At 35.0% G+C, this 22,406-nt stretch overlaps 1 protein-coding gene across 2 annotated transcripts in view; it reads left to right on the forward strand.

Annotated features, from left to right (window-relative positions):
- Positions 1 to 22,406, forward strand: part of LOC150088533 (uncharacterized) — a 229,322-nt gene that overhangs the window by 54,106 nt on the left and 152,810 nt on the right. For both annotated transcript variants that reach the window (XM_090369554.1, XM_090369555.1), the window contains exons 7-8: positions 2,478 to 2,702; positions 14,066 to 14,145. In XM_090369554.1, coding sequence (XP_090225680.1) covers positions 2,478 to 2,702; positions 14,066 to 14,145 — 305 coding nt within the window. The remainder of the gene's footprint in view (positions 1 to 2,477; positions 2,703 to 14,065; positions 14,146 to 22,406) is intronic.

Raw genomic sequence — 22,406 nt, forward strand, 5'->3', positions numbered from 1 at the left:
TATAAAATGAGAAAGGCAACCTTCAGCAGTGCAAATGCAATACTGTCTTCCCCAAGGGATGCACCCCCCCCCCCCAAATGGGTGCCTCCGTAGCCAGGTGGGAAGGAGCAGCAGTGCGTAGCACACTCTTCTTGATTAGACCGGGGTTCAAGCTCGTCACCACCAAATACGGAGGATGCGGAAAGGTCAAGGGAATGACTACCGCATATTCCCGGGGCAATATGGCCTTAGTTGCTAATGCCCCTAAAAACCAAATAACAAACAAACAAACCCCCCAAATGACTGGTGCCACTTCCACAATAAATGAACTCAAATAAAGATAGTGGGACCTACAAGTACCACTTCTGTAGGGAACTTCAGTGTTTGTGAATTCCAAAAGGTGATTGATTTCTGTCTGGCCAAACATCAGTGGATGTACCTGTGTGATCCAGTTACAGAATGAAGAGAATAAACTAAACTCAAAAAGCATATGATAATAAGTTAAAGCAAGCAGTGTTTGGAAGTTCAACTGCCATTTAAACACAAAAGCAACTATTATTTGTGTCTTTAACTCTTAGAACTAATCTGCACTTGCCCTACAGTACAATACAATAGGATCACAGGGGGATATTCACTACAGTAGTTAAAATCAAATAAAATTTGTATATTTTGCCATTCTGTTTCCATTGAGGACAAGTATTCTGCTTTAAGTTTGAGCTTATGTTCAGCTTAGAGACCATTACTCTTATTCATTTTCGTTAACTTTAGTATTTAAATTCCAACAAATTTTGGACTGGCCAATGATTGCAATATCCACATGCAATTTTCATGTTGCCATATCTTAAAAGAATGTCTACTATTAGTTGAAACACACAAGAAATGGCAGCACGTGCTAAAATGATTTCATGGAAATTTATACATAAAAGGATACATATTTCGAATGTACCTGAAATTGCTTCCAAAAATCTATATCAATGAACATACTTCCCAGATCCAAACCTGGAATCTGTAGATTAGTGTGCTCACTCCTGTAAGTGCTAAACAGATAATGACCACTATGTGACATTTAATCCCTAGAAGTAGACTGCAACACTGTATAGAGAAAATGCAGAAATTTAAATACTAAAGTTAATGAAAATCAATTAGTTATAGAGGATATTACTGCTTCAAAAAATAGTGACAATGCATTTTCTTATGAATTTTTTTAAATTCTTTTTAGAAATATTGCTTTCACTTTTGACAGAAATTTTACATTTCTGATGAGCAGCCATATCAAAATAAGAAGAAATTAATATTTAAAGGCATGTACAGTGCAGATAAAAAAAAAAAAAAAAAGTAACATTTGTAGTGAAACGTATAAGATATTGTTTGATACGGTCGTTTTGTTTATCGCAAAGCAAAGGTAGTGCGTCAGACAATGCTTCTGTCGCATCAGACAGTAGTTGCAAGGTATTACGTCAGCCATTTCTATAAATATGGTGTTGAAAAGGTATACATGCTCATTAGTATCTTGTTTTTCTTGGTACACCCGGCCGGCGTCCCCGTCACTAGGTATAGAAATGCCGGGAAGCATGGCTCCATATGTTCAGTTGACACAAAGAAAAAAAAAGTGTAGCTGTTGCTCTGTTCCAGGAAGGGCTTTCTGCACATGCTACCACTGATAAAATAGGCTGCCACCAGTCAACAGTATCCCGGGTGCTGAAATTAAAGCATGAAACCAGTGATGTGAAGGGAAGACCTGGATCAGGCTGTAAGAGAGTGACTACACCTTCCCAAGATTGATATTCGAAGCAGCTATGCTTCGAAAATCAATTTCAAAGAACTTTGGATAGTTCTTCGAAGCAGCGAAGAACTATCCAAAGACAGTTTTTGGAATGTGGACTGCATGCCTATCGCCCCCAAGAAGAAGCCTTTGTTGACCCAACAAATGAGGAAGAAGTGACTTGCTTGGGCTGAAATGCATGTTTCGTGGACAAAAGAGCAATGGGACACTGTCGTCTTTGACCACAATGAGTCTTCCAAACTGGTTCTGGCAACTGCTTTTAAGAGGAATTGATGCAAATTCTGGCAAATGTCTGCCCATTAGTAGAAATTACTCTCAGGTAGGTTGAAGCTATCAGGCTAGAATACCTGAGCTGTATTATATATTATTTGAATTAAATTCTCTTTTTGCAGCTGTCTATAGCTGTATTATATATTATTTCAATTAAATGCCCATTTTGCAGCTGTCTAGTAGCTATATTATTTGAATTAAATGCTCTTTTTGCAATTATCTCTGTGTTTTTTGGATACTTTTGATCATTATCCAACTTTGATATAAAATTTTTCCATATGCACTTGTTAAAGTTTACATAATACTAAAAATATCTGATTTGTTTTGACAGTGAGGAGTACATTTCCAGCTAATAAATCTCAGTCATAAATTTATCTGTATTATATGGATATACTGATTTTTTTTTATATATAAGTTTAATTTAATATTTTAAAATTATTTTTAGAGATGAGGACAGTAGTGATGAGGAATCATCTCCCAAAAAACCAAAAGAATCTCGTGGGAAAGAATGTGATCCTGACCTTGGTAAAGTTGTCTGTGTTGATTTTGGAGACAAAAGGAAAAAGGAAAGCTGGTATCCTGGTCTTGTTGTCTCAGCAGCAGCTCAAGATACTATTAAAATAAATTCCAAGGATGATTATCTTGTGAGATCATTTAAGGATGGAAAATAGTAAGTTCATGTTATTAATTAACTGATTTTTTACACCAATACACCAATTACTTACATTATACACCAATTACTCCAAAATGTACATTGCTATATATATATATATATATATATATTTTTTTTTTTTTTTTTTTTTTTTTTGTTCCTTCTCTTTCTTTTCTTTTATCCTTTTTTATTTTCTGTTTTTCAGTCTCTGTCAGGTCGGCTACGAAATATACGTCAACTTCTTACTTACATTTGATTTGGCTTTCACACACTTTTCCAACTTGGTTTTATTATTTTAATAACAACATGGTACGTGTATTTCATATCAGGAACAGAGGCCTTTACTTCTTGCTAATTTACTTTGGTTTTGGCTGCTGACCTTTGATGAAGAAGTTAAAATCATTGGATCTATAGAATTAAGTACTACTTGTAATATATTTTGGTTTTTTTCGTATGATGTGAGCAATACACGAAGAATCAGTTTCTCCCTTCTTCCTTCGTGTATCGTGGCCATGAGATCCAACCGGATAGTACGGCACCATCGTGATATCCAAGCTCGAGGCAGGAATCGAACCCGCACCCTTTGGGTTGCCAGGCAGGCACTTTACCCACCCGGCTAGCCCGGTCGGCTGTAATATATTACTTTTATTTTTCAGGTACCTAATGATTTTTTCCGTTGTTACTATTTCCAGTTTTGTCAGCTTTTCTCCACTTTTCCCCAATCTACTTATCTTTATATATATATATATATATATATATATATATATATTACCCCAAAATGTGCATTGCTTATTGTAAATTCATATTATACTAAACTTTTGCCATGTTTTCCCTCAAAAAATTAAAAGAAGCCTGTGGAATTTTTCATATTAAAGTGAGAAACCATCACTGCTTTATAGACATTGAAAAGTTAATTTCATTTATTGTGAGCGCACAAACATTTACTTACACACTCTTAATATTACAAAGCTTATTTGAATTTAATCTGATTTTCTTTTTTTTTCTTATTTTCACTGCTCATATTTAAAGGACTCCTCAGAATCATAACCAGCTGGATCCCTTTTATTTCTACAGCTCCAATTTCAGTTTTAATAATAACTTCAATGTGTTTGTTTGTTGCGGGCACGATGAATCATCAGTTTGGTGCACTACGTAAGCACACCAGCTTTGCTATTTAGTCAGAACTATGCAGATACGAAAAGTGCTGCACTTGGTTCTCATATTATTAACTCATATTGTCATGAATTTGTTGCAAAAAACTTAAGAATGGAAGGAGTGAAAAGAAAGCACTTTTTATACCACATGACTAAGTAAGTTTTGCATTAAGGTTATTAAAATAATCATAATAGTACTAGTACTGGGAGCCAAAGTAAACTGTCCAGCCTAGCATTATTTATTAACCACACTACAAAATTTCTCAGGTGCCATTTGTAGAATTCTGTTATGCCTCTCAATTCAGAAATGGCTATGTTAAAGGGTATACTAAGACAGGCTGACTGTGGGTGGATGAAATGAGATAGAACTAACTGTGGACTAAATTCCATAGTTAAGTTTTTGTCTTTTTTTGCATAATAGTAAACTTGAGTTTATAATTCATATATAAAGGAAAGCTTATCTGACAAAGAGGGAAACAAACACACAGTGCTATTCTCTATTAAGGCTGCTAAGGCATGACCAGAGCCAATTGATCATGTGAACGTATAGAGTTGCGCATGTTGCATTTTCATACTTACTTGATATTGCAAATATATGTGCTAACTTCTGATTTAGTTGGCAGCTTTCTGGTAAGTTTAATTTTCTTCAGATTTTTAGTCAAGTTTGTTATGTTATCTTTGAATAGGCTAGTTTATAAATATGCAAATATTATTTATTATTTTTTTTAATCAAATTTAACTATACACTTAAAAGGCAATGTTTTGAGTGGCTTTTGGAATCGTCAATGTACAGCTACAATGTCTCAAATCCAGCTTTACAAAAATTGGATGTTTTTAAGATTCTCTCTCTCTCTCTCTCTCTCTCTCTCTCTCTCTCTCTCTCTCTCTCTCTCTCTCTCTCTCTCTCTCTCTCTCTCTCTCTCTCTCTCTCTCTCTCTCTCTCTCTCAACTGTGAAAAACTTGTTCTTTGAGCAGTGCAGTGAAATATTTCACTGCACTCAGAGACTTCAACTGCGATATACAGACTAAACATACTGTTCTTTTGAACACATGAGCCTTTTAAAAACAGTCTCATGTGTTTGCTAAATCTGCCTGTCAACCTAAGTTTGCAGTTTACCAGGTTTATTTTTATTTCATTTGGTACATCGATAAGCATGTTCAACTAATGAAGCTTTTTATATATATATATATGTTGTCTATAGGTCAGTTATGGTCAGTTTTTGCTATCCATCAACTTTTGTGATTGACAGAGAAAATGGTCCTTGCAATTTAATGGTAGGAGGCCATTGTTTTGGCTAATTTTTATATTTCTACCTACAACAATGCAAGTTAAAGCAGTTGCCATCACATATTTTTTTTATTTGGAAATAAAAGTCTATTGATATCAGTTTTTAATTAATATCAATATTAATTAAAAAAAAATTCAATTTGACTGTTGAAGTTAATTATTAACTTCAACAGTTGATAAAAATATCTACTATTGATAAAAATATCTATTAATCTATCTGTTACTTAATCCTTTATCATTTTCTAAATTGATGGAGGTATTGTCCCTAAGCTTTGTCGTATGTGTTGCTCTGATAATTAAAAACCCCCAGAACAAAGCATGCTTGTTAATTAATTGAAAATTTGTGGGCGACTTTTCTAGATGTTTTGTTGTATTTTATTTCTTTCTATGGAACTTTAATTAACCAGCTATAGGTAATTGCTTTTGTAGCCTCACTGCTCCAGTTTCTTGTTTCCAGGTTTTTACTGATGCCCCAATAGATAAAAGAATAAATAAGAATAAAATAAATAAGAAAAGAATAAATAGTTAATAAAATGAATAAAAAATAAGTAAATGATATAGAGAAATTTGCAAAACGTAAGCTGCCAGTACATTTTATATCTAACTACTCAGATTTTGCCATTTAATTTGATAATTCATGCTTGGTTAGATTTATTGCTCAAAACTTGGCAGTCACCAAGTCCTGATTTTGGACATTGCACTTGTCCTTGGTAATTGAACAGAACAAAAATATATTAAAACAATAAAAATAAATGAATGAAGTAAAGAACTTTTAAAATCTGTGAGGGCAGTTCAATAAAGAATATCATTGCAATAGCACTGCTTGCTATTTCTAGCTGAGCTGAATTTAAGACCAATGTTGCATCACATAGCAACTGTGCACAGTTGACTTGTGTGCATGGTGTAATGTAACCTTGGCAGTCAAGTTTATGCCTGTTCAGTTTCGCTTACATAACAATCCTGTGACACACGAGGAACAGTATGTTGCTCTCAAATTTTGTTTCCATCTCGAGAAAACATCTGAAATGTATGAAATATTAAAAGAGGCTTATGGTGAATCTGTGCTTCCATATAGCACAGCTCACAGGTGGTTTAGAATGTTTAAAGATGGACATGATTCAATCACAAAAATTGAGTCCTGGGGCTCCAACTACTGCTGCCACCATAGAAACCATAAACACTGCTTCTGTAATCATGAGAAAAGATCATATAATAGTAAGCACACATAGTATTCTCCATGACCATTTGCATGTGACGTGTTTGTGCACACTGGGTTCCAATGCTACTCACGCCTGAGCCACAGCAAGTTTGAATGTTGCTTTGTCAGGAACTGCAACAGATGGTTGTAGTTCCTGAAGATGGTGAGATTCTACACAAAGTGATAACGGCGTCTGGGACATGTCTATGACATTTCCAACACTGAAAAAAAAGCAAAAATTGTGGCTTCTGCAGGCAAGTTTATGGGCATCTTTTTTTTGACATTCAAGTAATGGTGTACCAACATTTGCCACATCATACAGTTGTTATGGGACCTCCTTACAGAACTTTACTGCACTTTGTGGGATCACATTCATTGCAAACGACCACAACTGTACACAGGCAGGTGGATGCTGCATCACGACAAATGTGAAACCTAATATTGCTCATACTGTCATTGAGTACTTAGCCAGCATTAATGTCAGATGTGTTCCTCATCTTTCCTATAGCCCTGACCTTGCACCCTGTGATTTTTTCCACCCTCCAAAGTTAAAGGAGGAGCTTTGAGGGAAACATTTACAGTCGTCAGAAGAAGTTGTAAAGGCTTCTAAGGCAATTCTCAAATGCATGTCAAAAAATGGCTTCCACCATGTTTTCAAAGACTGGCAGAAATGTTGGAGTAAGTACATTTTAACAAATGGGGACTACTTTGTAAGAGACCATCAAAATATGGATTATTAATTAAAGTATGTTGTGACAAAAATAAATGATCATTCTTTATTGAACAGCTCTTGTATTTATTGCATTAATTTGGAAGAAAAATTATGGAACACTGCCCAGCCAGTTTTGGAAGTTCTGAAGTATTCTGACTATTAAAAGTATTCCTGTTTTCGATTTCTAAAAGTTGTAGATGTGCATAATATATAAAATTCTTAATCACTGTAGTGTAAATTCCTCTGATTCTATGTGGCCATTTAATATATTTGGGGTGTATCTCAGCTACATGTGCCAAATGATACAGTTAATAAGTAAGCATTAACTATTGACAGAATAATACATATTGGAAAGTATGACTGAAAAACGTTGAATTTTTAGTGTGAAAAACAAGAGTTACTTATGTAAATATTTTATTACTTTTATATTCTTTGTTAGTCAGAATGCCGTTATACATATTCACTCTGGCTCTGAAAATAAAATAAATGCATTAGTTGAATTGATGCATTTATGCATTTAGTTCAGAAAGTGGTGGAAACACTTTTTGAACAATTCTCCACCCAGTATAACTTTTCATAACATTAAAAAATTCCAAGTGTTTCTGCTTCTCTCAAAATAACACATCCAACCACTTATATACAACTTAATCCCAAATATGTAGGAAGCATCTGATACTGTCTATTAGCAGCAGCCTTGTTTCACTGAAGAGTGGCGAGGTGGTGATCTGATCATGTATGTCTTTTATGCTTCCTGAAAGTGGCTTAAGTAATTCCTATTTCATCGCTCTACCCCATAATAACGTATTAGCTCACTAACCACATATGACCTTTCATTGTCATATGAACGGATTGGTGGCACTTCCAGTGAAATGGAACTTTCATCATATTGTAGGATGCAAATGCATTTCCATGAATGAGTAATAGTACACAGCATTTAGATTAGATTATTGTGTATACACAATAATCTAACCTAAGATGTCGTCATTCTACATCATGCAGTTCCAGAAGTGTTGATTTGCAGAACTGCATGATATGGAATGATGACATCTGAGGTATATACAATAATCAGCATCACTTTCACATGTTCATGTTTGCCTTCCTGCAAACCACAGAACATTTCATTCCCTATAACTTTAGCCAGAAGCACCTGGCTTTGTAAACATAGCTCAGAGTACCTGAAGCATGCACTTCTCCTTAAAAGAATTTTCCATTCACTTACATTTGCAAAACTTCCACTGCTGCTGCTGTACAACTTGTCTTCTCCTTTCATTCATAGTATAAAGGGAAATGGCAGTAGCATGCCACTTGTGAGATTCTTGCTATCCAAAATATATACAAGACAGTGTTGCCATGTTGCATGTTACACACCCAGACTTGTTAAAAGCCACATACAACTTAAATCTGCCTAAATGTTTTGTTATCAGCTGTTGTCCATAGAATATTAAATTTAGATGTTATAAAAGTGTAATGGTAAGATTGCCATATGGAAGTAGAATTGTTTTGACACATCACTTGGTAAACTGCTCCTTTGACAGATGGCATGTGATAATATAGTTTCATTCCTTGTCACTTGAATGGAGAAGTTTGTATTTGAATCCTTTTGGAGATGTATGAATTCTTAGTGGTCTCTTGAGTCAGGGCTGTATATTAGGTGATCTCAGGCAAAAGGATTAGGGGTTCCCCAGTTAGTTATCCTGATTGTTAGTGTATACAACACTATATGGCAGTTGGCCTGTGAACACATTCAAACATGTATGTAGTGTGTAGTTTGCAGTCATGAAATGCACAGTGGTCCTTGGTTGGGATACTAAAAAGTATACAGGGAAGCTTGAAATGTAACAAATTAACCCAAGTCATGCTTGGCATTTTAACAATTCTTCATCTCAATGGTGAGTGTGAAAAAATATTTATACAGGTTAGAAAATCAAAAAGTGAGTTTAGATATTTCATCTCTTTCTGGTGAAACTTTTGAAATGCTGTTGGCAGTGGAGCCATTGTTATTAATGAAAATTTGCTTCAGCATTTCTGAAGAGGGCAGCCTTCAACAATATCTTGAAGCAGTAAATAACAGTTGAAGTATAATGGAATATTCAAACAGAAATCCACAGAAAAAAATGATAGGTAGACTAATGTTTTTAAAACATACCATACTGGTAAACAATTCTCTCTCTGTATTTTAATATAAAATGTGTATGTGCTGTCAGTGAAATTTAATTTCTAGTGAAGTATGGACTTTACAGAACCTCCTGCATTTTATAAAAAAAACCTCCCATTTTCTTCCTGCTTACAAATGTCTCATCCCTAGATTTTTGAAAGTCAAAAGTTGGCAGCTATCCAGTACACATTAATAAATTCTCACCTTAGTACAGTGATTCCTAGCCTTTTTATCACGGAGGAACCCCTAAAGTAAATTTTCATATCCCGAGGAACTACCTAAAAATGCTTGGAGGCTAGAAAAAGTTGATAGCAAGGATTGTAATGCAATTACTGCTAAATTATTTTCAAGAAAATTTATTTGTGAAAGCTGCTGTATTAAGTCAGCTTACAGTGTAAGAGAAAAAAAATTTAATGACTTTTCCTATCTTTCTTTGTATTGTTTAATCCCCCCCCACCAAATATGAAAATATCAAATTAAAATAATATTTACATCCAAAGTCAGTATAAGGATACTTTCAGTGTGACTCTTGGGCTTGTTTCTTTTGCATAAATGTTGAATTCCACTGAATTTTTAACAAACAATTCTTCCTTGACATGATTTTTTCTTTACTTTTAATGTTTGTCCAACATGAGAAAGCTTATTCAGAGAAGTTTTCAAATGGTGTAAATATACTATTTTCTTACTTGAAATCCAAAACACTTTGAAGGTAAAATTCAATAAGAATTTTATTCTTCAAAGTTCAAAAAGTACTGTAGCTCAGTCAGTTTTCTTCCTGGTGAGAACGCAACAAAATGGTTCCTAACCCAGTCATATGTTTCTTTTGACAAAGAAGGAAAGTATTGGTCAAGCTTCTTTTTTTTTTCTCAGTGATTCCAGATGACTGTTAATTAATAGGATGACTTCCTTATCCTCTGGGCCTGAAGTAGAAGCAGAAATATTTCAATATTTCCACTTAAAAGGTGTTTTTCCAAACCCTGAATTTATTCTTGAATGCAAAAAGTGTGTCTATGGAAATTAGAATGTTTTCTTTTGGGCCATGCATTGCTGGTGTTTAAGTGCTAATAAATATCTGTAAAGTAGCTTCAGCAGCCATTTTGTATCTTCAAGAAAGTCAGAAAAACTGGCTATTATCTGAAGAAAAGCAGTACTTCCTTTTGTAGTTCTTATACTCTTGTTAAATCTTTCCCTCTTCAAAGTTTTCTAACCTTAGAGTGTAGGAGAGTCATACTGTTTTGCAAACATGCAGGACTCAAGAGAGAGATATGCTTCATAAAATTGACATTGTTCACAGCTACATCAAGAGCATGTTTTAAATCATCTCCAGTCATTTTTGAAATAAGAAATTCCCTGTGGAACAAGCAGTGGGTCATATGACATCAAGTTCCCCCCTCTCTCTTTCTCTGATGAGTGTAACAAAGCCTTTTATTGAGCTGATCATTGAGAGGGACACCATCAGTGTAAATTCCAACATACCAGCTCCATGACATACCACAGAATTCCAAATGAGAACACAAGATGTTGAAAATGTCATGACCTTTTTGGTTATTTCACCTTTGTTTTGAAATCATACAAATGCCAAGAGCTGCACTTTACTTGTTTTGTTTGTCGACTTGGAGAGCAAAGTTAATATCTTTTTTAGTATTTCAGATATGACATCTTCAGTGCTGTGCAACTTGTCATTCACACACCTGCTAATTAGAAATTGGAACTTTGTTAATTTCACTTTTAGCCTCTTTGCCTTTCAGCTAACTCAGCTTTGAAATGCCTTCTTTTTGAGCCTTTTCAGTTACTTTCTTATCAAAACCTATATGTTATTTGCCTTGTGAATCCAAGTCATTGAAAGTTATGAACTGTTTTATTTGGCAAGTGGTTGTGAGTTAGTAGTGAAGTGCCACTTTAACTTGGCTTATTATTAGTAGTAGTATTAGCTATATGGTGCAAGGAAGCCTGAGGCTTATGCTGCACTAGCCAAAAAAAAAAAAAAAAAATCCAGAGCAACCCTGAGAGAGAGAGAGAGAGAGAGAGAGAGAGAGAGAGAGAGAGAGAGAGAGAGAGAGAGAGAGGAGAGAGAGAGAGAGAGAGAGAGAGTCAAAAGTAGAAGGGAATAACCAAGAAAAGAAGAATAATGATATCCACCTGAGGATCCTTATGTGAGCCCCTGGAGTACTGTTTCATTAATGTAGTAGTAGTGGCATGTGATGCAAGAAAGCAAGTGTTATGAGCTTATGCAGCATCAGCCAAAAAAAAAAAAAAAAAAATCACACCATTCCCTCCAAATGCCTGTCCAGTTCCTCCTTAAATTTATTCAACCTATCAACTTCCACAACGACAGATAGAAGTTTGTTCCAGCAATTAACCACCCGCTGACTAAAGGCAAATTTCCGCACATCTATTCTACATCTGTCTTTTCTTAATTTGAATTTATGCCCCCTTAGGTTCGTAATCTGGACGAGTGGAAGGATCCCATCAGAATTCAGCGTGCTAAACCCATTCAAGGCCTTATACACCTCAATCAGATCACCATGCAGGTGCCTAGTCTCCAGCCACTGCAATTTGCAGAACTTAAGCCTCTCTTGGTAAGGGAACCTTTCATTCCCCTCGCCAATCTTGTTGCCCTTCTCTGTACACTCAAGCAAATTGACATCCCTCCTAAAATGAGGCCTCCAGACCTGTACGCAAGTACCCAAGGCTTGGCCTGACTATTGCCTTAATACAGAGGGACAATCACCTCCTTTTCCCTGCTACCAAAATTCCTATGTATCATTGACAAAACCCCATGACCTGCCCTGGCTGCCTGTCTGCATTGCCTCAGAAAACACTTTGACACTAATATACCTGATATACCTTCATCATAGCTGTAGCTTCAGCCATAGCTATGGTTATTAGTTTTTTTCTCATAAACAATGCACAATGGAACACAACAGTTTTCATGTCCAGTCCATGTAAAACCCATATAACTATTATTGTAAATACAAGTTTGTTTTTTTTTTTTTTTTATATCAGTCACTTCTCTTCTTGCTTCACTTATATTTGACTCTGATCGTTTTGATTCATTTTCACTGCTCTCTCCTTTGGTGATACACCTTGTCATATACTTCAAAATTTTTCAGTATATTGTTACATGGGTGGGATATTAGATACACAAAGATAACCATTGGTTTTGGTTAAAATGCGCAAAGACTACAAATCTACAAAATAGCGAATGACTGTGATGTGCATTAAACACCACTCATAAAATTGCTCCCGAAAATAATTCACTCTGGGTATCACTGCCACCAAGATTGCGTGAAGTTCACTGTCTGCTCAAAACTGACTCAGTTGCCCGATCATCACACTAAAAAAATTAAAGAAAAGTACCTTCTCAAGCAATCTTTTAGCAGAGAGATTGAGAAAGGCTAGAAATGTGGAGAATTCTGGGTAACAGTGAAAAGTTTCTTGGAACTTAGCCTGCAAATACAGACACTGTTTCTAGGAAATGTTTGTCATGCTGCACTTTTCCTCTTGGCTGTACAAGGTGCCCCCTTTATGTCACCACCAGTGACACTATGAAATGAACACAGATGCAGTACAACTAAATATAACCTTAAATATGAACTGACTAAAAGAAAAAGCAGCTGCTGGTAGTACACAGATTACTCAATTGCCAGTTGCTGCCAAAAATTTCATGGTATTTAAAAATTTATTTCATGATTTCTAGCGGGACCCTTGATGGTGTTCTGCAGAACCATCTCTGCTTGAGAAACACCATTGCCTTAGTGCATAAAGTAATTACGTCTATTATTGCTATTATATTGTTTTAGGAACACAAATTTTCACAACTCTTATCAAACTTATTCTCTCTCTCTCTCTCTCTCCTCCCCCCCCTCCCCCTATTCTAAAGTAACATCAAACTGGTCACCGGTTCACACAGATGCTCTGTGGCTAGCTGACACAGCTGTAATTATTTACAATGGTTAGTGCTATGTCACAGTATTTTTTTTAAGTCATTGAATAATATATCACTCTTTCTTTAATGCCTCTTCGGTCATTGAGCTATCGTAAAAGATTTTTTTTCTTTAAGAGTATCTGACAGATGTAGTAGGGAGTAAAAATATGCGGTAATGTTTTCAGCATATTTTTTAATTCTCTGACCTTTTTCTTTCTTTTGGTCTTGAAATATTTTTCTGGATTACCTTTTTTGTATGCTATTACATTTTAAACCATTTATGAGCTTATATCAATATAATTTATCTGTATATCAACACATGTGTTTGGTGAAAAAGGGTTAATATTCCCATTAAAATGAATATACACCTTATAGAATATACATCTCTATAGCCACAATAAGAAGCACTTTTTTTATTACCAAAAAACAACCAGTGACTTCTGAGGATTTCTGTTGCATGTTGAAATACAAAATAGTTGATTACCAAAACCAAATTATGATGTTTGAGGAGAATAAGAAGGGAAGAAGGAAGACTTAGAGTGAGTGGCTATTTATATTAAGGCAATTTGAGTAACAGTCTTGACAGTATTAGTATATTATATTATGTATATGTTTTTATCAAAGTGCCATTGTAGTTCACTTTTATACTTAATGTATAAGGATTACTGTTGCATGTGAAGCGAACATGTCACTTTCATGTGGGTAACAGTGGATTTTTTTTTTTAATTTTGAGATATAAAACATTAACACTTTGGGACATGTTTAAATAAATAAATAAAAAAAAAAAAAAACATTGTTTTCTCAAAAAATTGTAAATTTAAGAAAAATTTTAGATAGGATTTTGATTTATTTGTTATATTTATTTAAATTTTGATATTTTGTATACCAATATAGCTTGCTTTCAAATAGTGCTTAACTTTTTTTTTTTGTTGTTGATGTCGTTTAGTTATCAGGTTCCCAAAAAAGAAGCTAGAGAATTCACTAAGGAAATTGCTTCCAGGGTCGACAGTAATACATTAAAAACAGGTAGGATTGTGTAGCTCTTATATATTATTTAGGTTTAATATTAATTTAGTAATTTGTTCTAATGAATTTTTACTTTTCTGTAACTTTCATTATAATGTTCCAACACCATTATTTGCATTTTTATTTTAGATATGCTGTTGATTTTTTGTATTTGTAAAAGTAGAATTTTCAACTCCACCAGAATGATGGTATATTCTTTTAACCAAAATATCTTTTTTGGATATACAGCCAAACTAAGGAAATCTTCCTTAGTTTGGCTGTATTGGGGTGGCATCACATTGATATAAAAAATTTTTCCAGCTATTTCTAACCCCCCCCCCTTCCTCCTCATTTGGGTCTGGCTATTTATGTGTGTGTGTGCTGTAGAAATTTCAATGTATCAAGTTCAGAAATTACATTGTTTATCTCTGTCACATCAGTCTTTTGCAAGATGTCATATTCATTTTTATGTTTTTGAATAAAATGTACAAAAGTAGTTTTCTTCTGGTTTGATTCCTGACACTTCTGATGTCACTATCTGAAATGTTGTAATGTGCAGTGAAAGATGGTGTTTAGAAAATCAATAGACCACTAGCCAATAAGTAGCATCATTCTCTGTCCTGTTTTAGTTTCTAAAGAATAATCCAAATAAAACTATTTATTGGTAAGTTTATAAATTTTGTAGTGCATTGTGGCAGCAAATGTTGTGTAAATAAACCTGACATTTTGCTACATTTTTGATAGCTCTACTGTAAAATAGAAAATGAAAAACATATTCAGAATATGTTAAAAAGGCATAATATTATATAATTTCAGCATGAAATTTGTTAACCAAGGTAAACCATGGACTCCATATAAAGTTTGTCAACTTTAAATGGAACAAATGGTAATCAGCATAAGAAAAAGTGTGCATTCTGTTATTAAAAAGTCTGGTCTGAACTGTGTGGCCACAGAGATGATTTCTAGTTTTGCTTATCCCAGGATGAAAATCTATAACACTAAAAATAAAAAGAATATCCAAATCCACCATCTGCTATAAAGCTCATTGCTCTTGGATCTGATCTTCAGAAATTCTCAGTAAAATTCCAAATTTCGAATGTAATATAATACTTGAAATCATCGAGATAAATGATTTTTCATAATCTTGTGTAGATCATCTCCCCCTTTCCCCAGAGACCTAATTTTCTTTGGTACAGACTCTGAGGAGTTCATTCCATACTTTCCTTGCCTAAAAGGTGTTCTCTCTTATGGGAGAAAGGAAAACACTTTTCTGTTTGCGGGGTACTCCATGTTACACCTGAACAGAAAAGTTCGTTTTAGTTCATTTATAACAACATATGAATATCTTGGGTTTCTTAATAAAGTTAAAAATAGGAAAGATAACTGGCTATTGGCAGAGGCTTGAAGGCTTTATGTTGATGGTGGTTCATCATTCAGCTTACACTAAATAATGTTTAATACAGTACACTTTCGAAATAAAGGCACCTTCGGGGATTCAAGGTGTCATTATTTTGATTTTTCCGTTATCTAGAAAGTTTTATTCTTAATAAAACTTTCTAGATAACGGTTTGTTGGATTTTTTCATAATCTTGTGCAGATCATCTCCCCCCCTTCCCCAGAGACCTAATTTTTTTTGGTACAGACTCTGAGGAGTTCATTCCATACTTTCCTTGCCTGAAAGGCAAGAAAGTTTTATTTTTAATAAAACTTTCTAGATAACAAAAATCATGAGGCAAAATAAGAAATAGAGAGATTAAGAATGCAATTTTATTAACTTCACATAAAAAACATAAACATTTTCTATATTCTCTTATGTAGCACAGAGCAGAATGGAAAGTAAAAATAAAATGACGAGTTGTAGTTAAACTAGGTTTAATGTTAAATACATACGACAAACAGTAAAAACAGAATATGTTAGATACATACGGTAACTAGTAATGCAAAAGGCTTTCAGGTTTCTAAGGTTCTGAAATCTCATGGGATAAAGTGCATATAACTCCCAGGCAGGAAATTGTGATCCCTCATCTCCAAAGTGAAAAACGCCAGTTCCCACCTTACTACAGAGTGGACTAATCTACTGCATTTCTTGTCGTGGCTGTGGTGCCTACGCACTGGGGTAGGAGCAGCAGTGCATAGCACACGCTTCTTGATTAGACCAGGGTTTGAGCCCATCACCACCAAATATGGAGGATGCAGAAAGGTCAGGGAATGACCACCCCATATCACCGGAGCAATATGGTCTTAGTTGCCAATGCTCCTAAAAACCAAACAACAACAGCCGTGACTGCACTAGCTGCTACGTCCGGGAAACTGGCTGAAGACTCGGCAAACATATTTCAGAACATAAAAGAGCCATTTGCTTACCACACGTAGAACACTTGACCATTGCCTGACACGACATTGACCCATGCCGCAATGTCGTGGTTGTTGATCGGTCCTATCATTACCAGCGCTGTGCCTAGTTGGAGTCACTGCACACGTGCTCTAATACTTCTGTCAACAGAAACAGAGGATGTAGTGTTCATCCTATTATTGAAGCAACCATTCTCATGACTGACAAAAGGTGGAAACTTTCCCATATGTCACAATCACAGACTTCACCTTCCAACAGTTAGTTGTTGCATCACAGAGTTCACTGTGCATGACTGCCATCGCATGCTCTTAAGTTCTACGTTCCCAAAACTTTCAATCCAGCGGTTAACTGATGAAGGAAAACATAAAGCCCAAAAGCTTTTTGTATTACTAGTTACTGTATATAACTAACATATTCTGTTAGTTATCGTGTGTATTTAACATTAAACCTAGTTTAACTACAACTCATCATTTTATTTTTACTTTCCGTTCTGCTCTGTGCTACATAATAGAGAATATAGTGAATCCAGACTGCGTAGGCCTTTTTACCTATAAACATTTTGACGATCCAGTGTTATATTCTGCCATTAATACACTTCTGCTTATGCCCTGTTCTATTTTCTTTATTATATCAAAGTTTAGTCTGCGCGTCCTCCCAACACTGGGTGGAAAAGGCCTGGGTTCAAATCCCGTTGATGACACAAGGAACTTTTATAGGCTTTCACTCCATGGCTGAGTTAGTGTGTCTCAGGTGTAGATAACAAGTTTCTTCCCCTAGAAACTTTGGGTTTTTTTGTGACCCCAATCATTTACTCAAAGCATATCTACCCTCGTACCTGACCACTTGGTTACAGAGTTGTTGTTGTTTTTTTTTTTTTTTTTTTTAGTTAAATATGACTTTCCCTTAACAACACTATGTTGTGCATCACTTGGCAGGTCTGAGTTACTTGAGCCTCTAACAAACTTCCCATTACATTTGTTTCAAGGGAAAGCACTTTTTTCTTTAGTAACTCAGTAATACACCAAGTTTTAATTTGAGATTGGTATGCTCCTTACATCAGATTCAAAGAAAAGAATCATCAGTTGAGCTTGGTTTGTCTACTACACTCAGCCAAAGAATACATGCCACAGCCTATACAAGCAATGAATTCACACCAGAAATTCTCACAGCCATTTCTGTAAAACGTGATATCCTTGGATGATGTATTGAAAGTGGATTTAAGTTTACAATATATTAAATTTAACAAAATATTACAGAAATTAAATTGTTTTCAAAACTTTATATTATAGTGAAGTTAAACCGAAACTACCAGAAAGACTAACTTAGCAGAAATATTTCAGAAAAGAATTACATTCACAAAATTACTGACATAACATTTACAAATTAGAGAAAGTAAATTTAAACAAATTTTAAACAAACAATTTGTCTACTAGACACCTGAACTTAATCCCCTGCAGTTAATCTGCTGGAGCCAACCTAAAACTTGTCTGTTTCCTTCAACTGCTTATAGTAGAGTGGAAGAGGTAACAGTTAGACACATGCATGATACCCATGCACACAATACTGAAACTTCCTCCAGCCACAGAATAGAGGTAGCAAAATTATATACTAGTTGATCCACATACCTCCTAGAGCAGTGGTTTTCAACCGGGGTGCCACAACAACAACATTCCAGGGGTGCCACGTGATTTGGGTTTAAGTTACTTAAACTTATTATTATTTTTTAAATGTATATATTTATTTCATTATAAAAAGGTGTACAGTATCTTTTTAATTTTGTGATTTATAATTGATGTTTATTTAGTACCTCTATAACTATAAAGCTTAAGAAAAAGGTGTAACCATAACCTACAAAGGACCCTAAATGTCTTAATTATAGCTAAGGCATACTATTCAAATATTAAGAAAATAAACAATCAGTATTACCATAATGTCGTTACTGAATAAGCCTACGTGAAAGGCACATCAACTGGGGCTAGCACCTCTCAATACAAAGGGTACTAGGAAAGTTTTGCAATATGACGCAACAATGAATCACAGGAAGCTGCATGTTGAGACATGTTCATACGTGCATAGTAGCCGCCGCGCCAAGTCGATGGGCTCAGTTATTCATTAGTAGTGAGAGTGTAAAGTGCTTGCGATGGCATCGTGGTCACGAAATGGGATAAGGACAGTTTTGCGGTATAATTTCGTGCGTGGTTTAACCATAGACCAGTGCTTAGAAGAAATGACTCTTGCACTAGATGATGATTGTCCACATCGATACAACGATATTCAGGTGGTATAGAGAATTCCAAAGGGGAAATTTCACTCTGGAGGATTCTGAGAGGCCGGGAAGGCCACGAACGTCAGTTACGGAGGAAAACGTTACTGCTGTGAGGAAAATGCTTGACGAAAACAGGCGAGTGACCTACCAACAGATAGAGGATACTTTGGGCCTAAATGCACCAGCAATTCGTTCGATTCTGCAAGATCATTTGCACGTGAAGAAACTTTGTTCTCTCTGGGTGCCGCATCAACTGACTGAAGAGCAGATGACACGACGTGTGACTTGGTGCCGGGAGATGTTAAAAAAGTTTGATAAGGGACAATATCGGTATGTGAACAACATCGTGACAGGTGACGAGACTTGGCTGTACTGTTACGATCTGCCGACCAAGGTTCAAAACAAAGTTTGGGTCTTTGATGATGACGACACACCTGTAATTGTCAGAAAATCCCGATCTGTAAAGAAGAAAATGATAGCTGTATTTTTCAAATCAAGTGGAATTGTGGAACGTGTTGTTTTGGACACGCAGAAGACAGTCACAGCTAAGTGGTATACTGAACAATGCCTGCCTAAAGTCATTGGATCTATGAAGAACCTGCGGCCAAAGTCAAGAATGGACACCTGGTACCTCCATCACGATAATGCTCCAGCTCACCGCACCAAAGCCTGCACCGAATATTTGACTATGACAGGACTGAAACTTCTGGAGCACCCTCCCTACAGGCCAGACCTTGCTCCCTGCGACTTTGCACTGTTCCCGCATGTGAAAATGAAGCTAAAAGGGAGGCGGTTTTCCAGTGATGAGGACCTTCTACGGGCTTGGGACGAGTGTGCTTTACTCCCTAGTGAAACTTGGCAGAACTGGTTTAAAGATTGGTTTCGGAGGATGGAGAGGTGTATTGAATGTAGAGGAAATTACTTTGAAAAAATTAAATAAACAAAGCTGTATTGCAAAACTTTCCTAGTACCCTTTGTATATGTCATCAATAACAACATGAGCTATCTGTTTCTGCTAGTTACATGCCAGCCTCACCATATTCATATATACTAAATATAGTATACATAATAGCTTTAAGATTAACTTTAAGTAGCTAAATGAGCTAATTAATTACATTAGGTTGCGAAAGCCACTGTCCTAGAGTATTAATAGTAGGCTTAGTCTGGTGATCAGTCTGCAATAACCATTTAAAAGTATCCTCAATGTATGGAATATTTTGAATACTCTCTCTCTGTGATGACTAGACATTTGACTAAAAAAAAATAGGCAAAATGCTATTATGTGCAGTAACATTTTAAAAATATTAACTTTATTTTAATACATCTACTCCAAATTTATTATTAAACTGAATTATTATTTGAATTGCAATTTCTTTGCATTTAGGATTTAAAACTAACAAGCTGTTAAATGAAAAGGTTTAGAAGTATCATTTTACATGGAATAACATTATGGTAAACAACTATATTTTTAAATGCAGCATATTATAAATCTGGGTTTATCATCTAAAACATTTTAAAAGCAGAACAATCATTCCACGTTGATGGAAGTGCTGGTCTAAGCTTAAATTTTGAGCCTTCAAAGCTTCTGCTTGAAATGGAAGCTCATTTCCATTAATAGAGTCATCTATTTTTCTTAACTTATGAAATTCAAAGCTCTTTTTTTAACATTATCAAATTTATTTCTTATTCTCTCTCTCTGGAATGGTTGAAATTTCTAACTGATCTCTTTTCACCTCTTCAATTGCATTGCTCAAAGAAAGTTCCCATGCTTCAAGTTTGGTTATAGAATTAGATACCCAAGCAAGGTGAGCCTCAATGAACAGCAGATGTTTTCTAACCAAAGGATCTAAAAGAATTATAATCTTTAGTTATAAAACAACATCTAGACCAGCAACAATTTTATTTTATCGAATAAATATTTTTGGCATGAAACAATGCCCCACACAGCCATTTTACTCATCAAAACAGGCTTTGGTTGAAGAGGAAGTCCTAGATATCTTTGTAAATAGCTACAAGGGTAAAAGCTTTTACAAAGATATGTATCTAGGACTTCCTCTTTTGCTAAAATTGTCTGAAATCATTTTTGCAAGCCCAAGTAAGCCATGGGCTAAGCAAGTAATATGGATTGGGTTTGGATAGAAAACTTATAATGCAAAAGCTGCTTTTATCTTCTACAGAGCAGCATAACTATCAAAAATGCAGACTTGTTTTGGCTTGGGTCAGTTCTCTGCTGGCAATAATAACTGCAATAAATTATTTCACAATCTTGCAATTGTGGAGTAATTTATTGCAGTTGGTTCACATTTTTGGGAAACTTATAAGCAAGGAAATGCAGAAGAGAAGGCTCTTTGTCCAATTTCACTTATACCAAATGTGCAATATAAAGGCCACAATCATCTACCATTTAGCCTAGTGGTCAGGCGCGCGAGTGTATAAGTACACGTGCCTTGAGTGACCGGGGTTCAAACCCGTGACTGCTGAATACAGTGCTGTTTCTTGTATTCTGTCATCTTGTGAACTCTCCTGACCGTTTGGTCGTCCCGGAGTATAAACAGAAAATTTAATTTAATTTCGTTGGCAGGCATCCAGCTGTAATTTTCTCCAATATTCTTCACGAATTTATGCTTGCTAGATTAAGTTCTTCATATCTGCAAACTGTAGATAAAATAGAGAATTTGTTAATTTCCAAGCCAGCTAATTCTGCTTATTAGACTATTTGAAATGTAATTACAACAGCCCAGAAAGTTCACATTATTGACAGTAGTACAGTGTGCCCCCGCTTTACGATATTAATTCATTCCGGAGACACATCGTATCATGAAAGTGTCATAATGTGAACCCAGTAGCACATTGTTTTTTGCTAATTCATTCCAAGACCTCAAAGTTGAAAGTTTTGCTATATAACTAAGCTATTTATCTCTCTAAAAGGTGATTTTTATAATGGAAATTGTCATAGTTTTATATAGAATACAGAATAGTGAGGAAGGGCCACGTGGTCCAGTCAGAGACAATTGTAAGCCTGTCGTAAAGTGAAATAAGTAGGCACTGGATTGTTATATGTTTGGTTATAAGAATCATTTTCGAATGTCTTTGTGATATTTTTCTAAAGCACATTTCTGGAGATTAAAACAATAAAACAATTTGCAGTTTCCGGTTTATTGGGCTTTTCTGTCAGTGCAATCTATGATAATCAGGTAGTAAACTCGATCTTATTGCATTTGCAATAATACTGTTAGCTGAAAGTTTTTGGGTTATTATAGTGAAATGTGTTTCCCCTTCCACGAAATTTTCAATAATATAAAAAATGTAAATAAATTTTCAACATATTTTCTTCATTCCTATTTTTTTAAGCTTTGTGAACTTGTTACTCTGTATCTCACTTGTGTGTATCATGTTAATTGCAATTTGTGCATGCTGTGTTTTTTGCTTTTGATTGCTTATCTTTTTTACTGTTTTAAATCTTCCAACCCAAAAAAAAAAAAAAAAGTCTGAACAGAAATATCAGTTAGTTAGTATGTACATACAGTATTAATTAAACTATGTAGCATAAATTTATTTTTATTTTGCTAACCTGTGACAAATATTCCTTCGATTTTTGCATATAATTGAATTTTGTTAATTGGTAAGATAATAAAGTGTAAATTTGTACTTTATATCTTTACT

The sequence above is a fragment of the Mastigoproctus giganteus genome, chromosome 3, assembly GCF_048544385.1.
Source record: "Mastigoproctus giganteus isolate SK-2022 chromosome 3, ASM4854438v1, whole genome shotgun sequence".
NCBI lineage: Eukaryota > Metazoa > Arthropoda > Arachnida > Uropygi > Thelyphonidae > Mastigoproctus > Mastigoproctus giganteus.